This window comes from Loxodonta africana, unplaced genomic scaffold (genome assembly GCF_030014295.1).
Source record: "Loxodonta africana isolate mLoxAfr1 unplaced genomic scaffold, mLoxAfr1.hap2 scaffold_29, whole genome shotgun sequence".
Classification (NCBI taxonomy): domain Eukaryota; kingdom Metazoa; phylum Chordata; class Mammalia; order Proboscidea; family Elephantidae; genus Loxodonta; species Loxodonta africana.
Window position 1 is genome coordinate 2,419,597 of NW_026975011.1, and position 8,451 is coordinate 2,428,047.

Here is an 8,451-nt window from a genome sequence, read left to right on the forward strand (position 1 = left end):
CTGCACTGAAGACGTTGGTGAAAAACAGGGCTCTGGGAATTGATAGAATAGCAATAGAGATATTTCAACAAATGGATGCAGTGCTGGAAATGCTCACTTGTCTATGCCAAGAAATTTGGAAGACAGCTACCTGGTCAGCCAACTGGGAGATATCCATGTTTATGCCTATTCCCAAGGAAGGTGATGCAACCAAATGCAGAAATTGTCAAACAATATCATTAATGTCACATACAAGCAAAATTTTGCTGAAGATCATTCAAAAGTGGCTGCAGCAGTATATTGACAGGGAAAAGCCAGAAATTCAAGCTGGTTTTAGAAGAGGACATGGAACCAGGGATATCATTACTGATGTCAGATGGATCCTGACTGAAAGCAGAGGATACCAGAAAGGTGTTTACCTGTGTTTTATCGACTATGCTAAGTCGACTATGACTGACTGTGTGGATCATAACAGATTATGGAAAACATTGTGGAAAATGTGAATTCCTGAACACTTTTTTTTTTAATTGTGCTCATGAGGAACCTGTGCATGGATCAAGAAGCAGTTGTTCGAACAGAACAAGGGGATGCTGCATGCTTTAAAGTCAGGAAAGGTGTGTCAGGGTTGTATCATTTCACCACACCTATTCAATCTGTGTGCTGAGCAAATAATGAAAGAAGCTGGACTATATTGAAGAAGAAGGGGCATCAGGATTGGAGGAAGACTCATTAACAACCTGCCTTATGCAGATGACACCACCTTCCTTGGTAAAAGTGAAGAGGATTTGAAGCACTTACTATGAAGATCAAAGACCACAGGCTTCAGTATGGATTACACCTCAAAATAAAGAAAACAAAAATCCTCACAACTGAACCAATAAGTAACATCATGATAAATGGAGAAAAGACTGAAGTTGTCAAGGATTTCATTTTACTTGAATCCCCAAGCAACACCCATGGAAACAGCAGTAATCAAAAGATGCATTGCATTGGGAAAATTAGTTGCAAGAGATCTCTTCAAAGTGTTGAAAAACAAAGATGTCACCTTAAGGACTAAGGTGTGCCTGACCCAAGCCGTGGTGTTTTCAATCACCTCATATCATGCAAAAACTCAACAATGAATAAGGAAGGCTGAAGAATTGATGTCTTTGAATTGTGGGATTGGAGAAGAATATTGACTATACCATGGACTGCCAAAAGAAATAACAAATCTGTCTTGGAAGAAGCATAACAAGAGTGCTCCTTAGAAGCAAGGATGGTAAGACTACGTCTCCCATGCTTTGGACAGGCTATCAGGAGCGATCAGTTCCTGGAGGAGGACATCATGCTTGGTAAAGTAGAGAGTCAGTGGAAAAGAGGAAGAGCCTCAAAGAGATGGATTGACACAGTGGCTGCAACTATGGGCTCAAGCACAGCAATGATTGTGAGGATGGCACATGACTTGGCAGTGTTTTGTTCTGTTGTACATAGTGTCGCTATGAGCACCAAACAACAACAATTGGGGTGCAAAGATTTGGGCAAAAATATGGAGAAATTCATATCGCATTGCTTATCTAATATGATATATTACATATTCAGTAGCCCGGAGAGAAAACGTTCTTATTTCTGTGGGTTACAGGAAGTGAGAATGGAGAGTAATTTACTGTCAGAAAAAATAGCTCCTTATTCACACTGAATGGAAGTGCTGAGCACCAAGGCAAAGCAGAGCCTAATAGCCAGAACAAGGGCCTCAAACTTACCAATGATCATAAAGATGTCATAGGACCAGGCAACATTTTGTTTTTTTCTATTATACATGTGGCTGCAATGAGTTAGAGTTGACTCAATGACAGTTAACTACAAAAATCAGAGTAGCTGAGAAAAAATGATGCAAATAACAAAAATAGAGTGTAGCAAATGAGAAGATTGGTGTGTGCGTGCGTGTGTGTGTGTGTGTGAAGATGATACTTGTAGTTTTGAATATGTTGAGGTTAAGATGATAGCAATATAGTCAACCAATTTAAACATGTTTGCTCAGAGATGGAGAAAAGTAAATGCTCCAAGTGAGGGACGTGTAGAACCAAGAATGGATGTGGTCACAGGAAAGGAAGAGAAGCACGGAATTATAAAGGGGAAACCAAAGCTGAAAAAGAGAAAGAGCAAAATTATATATTGATATATTAGAATTATATGATATATAGATACAAGAGGTTAATACAAGATAGAAGTGGGCCCTGGTGGCGCAGTGGCTAACGCTCTCACTATTATCTGAAAGGTCAGCGGTTCCAACCCACCAGCAGCTCCACAGGAGGAAGATGTGGCAGCCTGCTTCCATAAAGATTACAGCCTTAGAAATCCTGTGGGGGCAGTTCTACTCTGTCCTATAGGGTCTCTCTGAGTTGGAATCAACTCCACAGCAGTGGGTTTGATTTTTGGTTTTGGCTATATTAGACATTTAGATATAGAAATAAAAATGAAGTTGTAGATTTGTGGATATATATGTATGGGTGTGTATAAGTATAGGTATAAGTAGGGATATGGACATGGGTATACAATGTGGTAATAGATTCATGTTTATTTAAGAAAGACTCAGTTTGTACCTCCTCTACCAGTGCAATTAATAACAGTCCCATATTTACTCACAAAAAAATCTGTTTTTGTCTTAGTCATCTAGTGCTGCTGCAACAGAAAAACTACAAGTGGATGGGTTTAACAAAGTTACATTTATTTTCTCACAGTCCAGTAGGCTAGAAGTCCAAGTTCAGGGCATCACCTCCAGAGGAAGGCTATCTGTCAACTCTAGAGGAAGATCCTTCTTGTCAATTTTCCCCTGGGCTAGAAGCTTCTCTGCACAGGAACCCCAGGTCCAAAGGACGTGCTCTGTTCCTGTTGCTTCTTTCTTGGTGGCATGAGGTCCCCGACTCTCTGCTTGCTTCCCTTTCCTTTTATCTCTTGTAAGATAAAAGGTGGTGCAGGATACACACCAGGGAAACTCCCTTTACATTGGATCAAGAATGTGACCTGGGCAAGGGTTTTATATCCCACCCTAATCCTCTTCAGCATAATCCAATCTTGCCTCATTAACCACAGGCAGAGATTAGGATTTATAAGACATAGGAAAATTATAATCACAAAATGGAGAACAACCACACCATACTGGGAATCATGGCCTAACCAAGTTGACACATATTTTGGGGGGACACATTTCAACCTATGACAGTTTTTAAGATAAATTTCACGTTCCCAATAGATAAATACACATAGGTATATAACCAAAACAACCAAACTCTCTGCTTGCTTCCCTTTCCTTTTATCTCTTGTAAGATAAAAGGTGGTGCAGGATACACACCAGGGAAACTCCCTTTACATTGGATCAAGAATGTGACCTGGGCAAGGGTTTTATATCCCACCCTAATCCTCTTCAGCATAATCCAATCTTGCCTCATTAACCACAGGCAGAGATTAGGATTTATAAGACATAGGAAAATTATAATCACAAAATGGAGAACAACCACACCATACTGGGAATCATGGCCTAACCAAGTTGACACATATTTTGGGGGGACACATTTCAACCTATGACAGTTTTTAAGATAAATTTCACGTTCCCAATAGATAAATACACATAGGTATATAACCAAAACAACCAAACCCGATTGCAACTCATGGTATAGATAGATATAAACCTGCTGCTGAAGAGTAGATTTTGACCCTACAGGACAGAGCGAAGCTGCCCCATAGGGTTTCCAAGGCTGTAATCTTTATGGGGAGGTCTGGTGGCACAGTGGTTAAGAACTTGGCTGCTAACCAAAAGGTCGCAGTTTGAATCCACTAGCCACTCCTTGGAAATCCTATGGTGCATTTCTACTTCGTCCTATAGGGCCACTATGAGTAGAAATCAACCCATGGCAATGGGTTTTAATATTTATGGAAGCAACCTGACATCTTTCTCCCTCCGAGCAGCTGGTGGGTTGGAATCCTTGATCTTTTGGTTAATAGCTGAGCACTTAACCACTGCTCCATCGGAGTTCCTTTTAGATAGGTGTAACAATAGTTATATGTATATGTGTGTGTGTATAAATTTCTGTCTATACATAGGTATGTCCTCTCTATGTCAATGTAAAATATTATTCCTATGAATTCTTCCAAACCTTCTTGTGAATTCAGATTAAGTGGAATGCTAACTGAGTAATATCATCCTTGCTTTAAACATGCCTTATGACATAAAACCTTTCTGAGTGCTCCTTTTACCTCCGTGTTTCTCAGGCTGTAGATGAGGGGGTTTAACATTGGGGTAATAACCCCATACAGCATTGAGATGAGCCTGTCTCTGGCTGGGGAGTGGTGTCTGGAGGAGGGGCGGATATAGGTAAATATCATTGTACCATAAAACAAACAAGCCACAAGGAGGTGAGAAGCACATGTGGAGAAGGCTTTGCACTTCCCTTCAGCTGACCTGATCTTTAGGATGGTGGATATGATGTAGATATAAGAGATACCAGTGATTAGAAAGGCACTGATGCCCAAGATACCTCCTACCACTAAGACAAGCATTTCTGCCACATACGTGGAAGAGCAGGAGAGGGCCACCACTGGAGGGATGCCACAATAATACTGGTTGACCTGATTGGACTTGCAGAAAGACAGGCGGAACGTGAACACCGTGTGCAGAAGAGAATTGAGAAACCCTGATGCCCAGGTCCCTGCTGTAAGCTTCACACAGCTCCCCTTTGTCATGATGAGGATGTAAGAAAGGGGGAAACATATGGCCACGTACCGGTCATAAGCCATGACAGCGAGAAGGAAGACCTCGGTCCCTGCCAGGGCCACTAGGAAAAAAAGCTGCAAAGCACATCCAACAAAAGAAATGCTTTGATTCTTGGTCAAGAGGTTCTTGAGCATCTTGGGAACAGTAGCTGATGGGCAGAAAATATCTAAGAGGGACAGATTTGCCAAAAAATAATACATGGGTGTGTGCAGCTTTTGTTTAGTTCCAACAGCAAGGAGAATGGCCCCATTTCCCACCAAGGTGACCTGATAGATGGCAGCAAAGACCACAAAGAGAGGGTAGCGTACCTCTGGGAGGTCAGAGAGACCACTGAGGATGAACTCTGTGATGGTAGTTTGGTTGTAGACATCCATTTCATCTCTCCACAGGTGTCTTTCTGGAGGGAATGAAACCAACAGCCACAAGTTAGGCTCAAAACCAAGAAGCCTGGTGATGTGAAACACTTGGGAAATAGTGGGTGTGTGTTTGATGATGAATTATGCTAGCCCTATTAAGAGATTTCACATACTGCAACCACTGTATGCATGGTATTTCTTAGACTATTTGTCCTCAGTTCCTAATCAAGAACTATTTAAAATTTCTCATCAATAAAAATATTTCTGATCCTTAACACTTTCATGGGTGACTTTTTTTGTTTTGTTTTGCAGATTTTTGATGCGCCATTTTTTTTTTTCACTAACAGAATGGATGCTGAATCATTGTTGGTGGTTTTTTTTTTTTTTTTTTAAATGGGGTGCCATTTGCAGGCAGGGCATATTAATCCCATGTTACATGAAGCAGATCAAACACAGGGCATATATCAGTCCCATAACAATTTTTAATTACACTTTAGCTGTAAGATATCTTACTCAACTTTCCAAAAATACACACAAAATACCAAATAAACATTGCACTTGCTGCAGATAACTGCTATCAGTCTGACTTAGAGTGAGCCATATCAGTACCATGTTCCATGAAGCACATCACACCATAGAACGAATTGATTCCATGGCCCTGGGAGTGTATCACAAATGGTTTTCACCCCCAAAATAACTCATTTACTTGAATATTTCCAAATGCTGGTAACTGTGTCTTCCCAGCAACACAACAGAAATAGTAAACATACTTGCAAACCTTATCTTGCTGTATAGAAGCCAAAAGACACAGGAGTTTCACACTATTGCTTTTCCGGGAAGCATCCAGAAACCATCCCCTTATACGAATGGCTCTCAACACTCAAATGTGACATAGAACAACTTCCTTGATTTTTAGGCAGTTGCACCAGTATCTACCATGACAGCAGAATGTACTAATGGCTCAAATCCCTGCCAATAAACCTCCAGGGATGGAACATATAACTGGGACATGTATGTCCCAAAGACCATGAAAGAGCAGTAAAGGATATTTCACAATTTAGTAAAAACTGGTAGTGAAGGTATCACCCACGCTTAGATACTTTATTCTGCCTTTTATTGTGTTAATGTGTACAGTTTTATGCACTATCTCAATTTTAAGTACTTTGAAGGTAGAATCTGTATATTATTCCTTGAATTATGAATGTTATTAACTGTTAGCAACTAGCAGACACAAGGTAAAAAGTAGATACATAAATGTTGAGTGCGGGCATGGCTCAACTGTGTGTTACCATAACTTCAAAATCATGCTCATTTAAATATGAACATTGTCTTGTTAATTTTTCAAAGTAAAATTAATAAATTAATAAAAGTAAATTTAATTAATAAAACCTAGTTGATCTTGTCTGAATGTGACCCAAACAATAAACAGACATATTCACTTATATATTCAACTTCCCTTTCCATTGAAATTTACATTTCTTTAACATATGTCCAAGAATACCTAAGGAAATTTGAGATTTCAAAAATTGTATATGCTACAACATATATAACTCATACTTAGTCTTTGTTAATTTAATGATTGCATTTTAATGTAACTTAATAGTCCAAATACTCACCATGTATAAGATGACTTAGAAAGACTTTAACTGAATGTCTGCAAATAAGTACCTCTGTGGATTTTTTATGTCACGTTAAAAACTAAAGTCTATTTTTGTTTATTTATATCACAAGTGCATGACAGAAAATTGAAAGAGAATATGTAGTTAGATATTAAAATGCAAAACTCACTTTCTACGACCATTCTATTTATTTTGCCTAATGTTAACTGGTAATGATTTCTTGGCTCAGATAAAATGTGGGGTAGACATATCTTTCTGCAAATGGAAATATATTATTTCCCACCACCTTTTTTCCTTCCTGCACCGTTTAATACAAATCGCCGGGGGTACTTGGGAGATGTTACTACTCTTTCTGCAAGCAACACTGAAGAACAGCTCTGTACTGCACCGCAGGAAAAGACAGACTCCTATGGACGCCCTTTGAATCACAAAATTTAGGTAAGAAATTTACTATGATAAACACAAAGTGCTGGCAGGTAACATTATTTATTCAACCAAAGTTTGTTGAATAGGTGAATGAAGGAAGATTGAAACAAAGAAGAAACACCTGCTAGGTCAACTCTTAATTCTCAAATGTTCAAGATTCTACAAAGCAATTAAATTTTTTGTCTAAATGTTTATATTTTAATACTTTGAAAATATAGTAGTAAGTTTGAGATAATTTTATTACAAGAAATAATACCTTAAAAGTGTAAATGTTAAGTTCTATATTAAAGACCTAATTTCTTTTTACCTACACTTAGTAATTTGACTTCTTTTGTCTAAACAAGGATTATAAGAAACAAGTCAATAACCTCCTGATAAAAACACCCAGGCTGACTGGCCATCAGGCTACATGATCAACATATATCTTTACAAATAATAAGGATGCATTTTCCCCTAAATTCCGCACTTGATTATCTATATTTTTAATCAAACTTATAATCTTGGCATACAGGTTGTAGAAATTGTTCAATTGGAATGAAACAATATTAGCAATCCCCTCTTTTTGAAGCAAATCTTTTGTCCATCTAATAAGAAATATAGGAGCTATGTTTTTATTAATGATAGGTTGTTGAGGACATAATCTTCCTTGTCAACCCAGTGGACCTATAGCTCATTTAGCAGAGAATCAGAGAAGTCCACACGTAATGCGATCTTTCCATCTGCTGTGTAAGATCACTTGGTGTAAACGTAAGCATATGAGGACAGTGAGAACACATGTTGAAGTCAGCTTTTATCAAAGTCATAGGCAGTCAAAGGTGCAATGAGAATCTAGAGGAAGGGGCCTTACCACCCTGGGAAACTACCCAGAAACGGAGGTTGTTGTTATTGTTGCTTTTTGGAGGGGTTTGATTTGTTTTTTAATTTCTGTGTTTCTCTTCTACATATGGTCCATGGCAAGCACACCGTATATGAAGGTTTTCTTTGTGACAATTAGGCGCTTCAGCTTTCAACTACATAGAAAAAAAGAAAATTAATTAAGCAAAATCATCACTGAAAGAACTTAGATCTTAATATGATGCAAAATTTATAATTATTTAGTATATTATCATCAAGGAAACAGTATATTTAAATTTTCTTAGAAAAATAGGAGTCCATTAAATTTTCCGAAAAATATGTTGCTAAGGAGGGAGTCCTATACCTTTCCTTTTCAACCCAATGGATTGAGAACTAATAAAACTGATAAATTATAGACTAGACTGATAACTAATGAACTAACAACAGCAACGACAAAAACTTCTAAAGTGTAATCTCGGCACCTGTTTTG

The 8,451-nt window shown here is 38.4% G+C and overlaps 1 protein-coding gene across 1 annotated transcript; it reads right to left on the minus strand.

Moving 5' to 3' along the window:
• Window positions 1-212: 212 nt before the first annotated feature.
• Window positions 213-7,820, minus strand: LOC135229392 (olfactory receptor 5V1-like). The gene has a single exon (XM_064278991.1). The coding sequence runs from the start codon at window positions 5,098-5,100 to the stop codon at window positions 4,153-4,155; it is 948 nt and encodes a 315-aa protein (XP_064135061.1). The 5' UTR covers window positions 5,101-7,820; the 3' UTR covers window positions 213-4,152.
• Window positions 7,821-8,451: the final 631 nt, after the last annotated feature.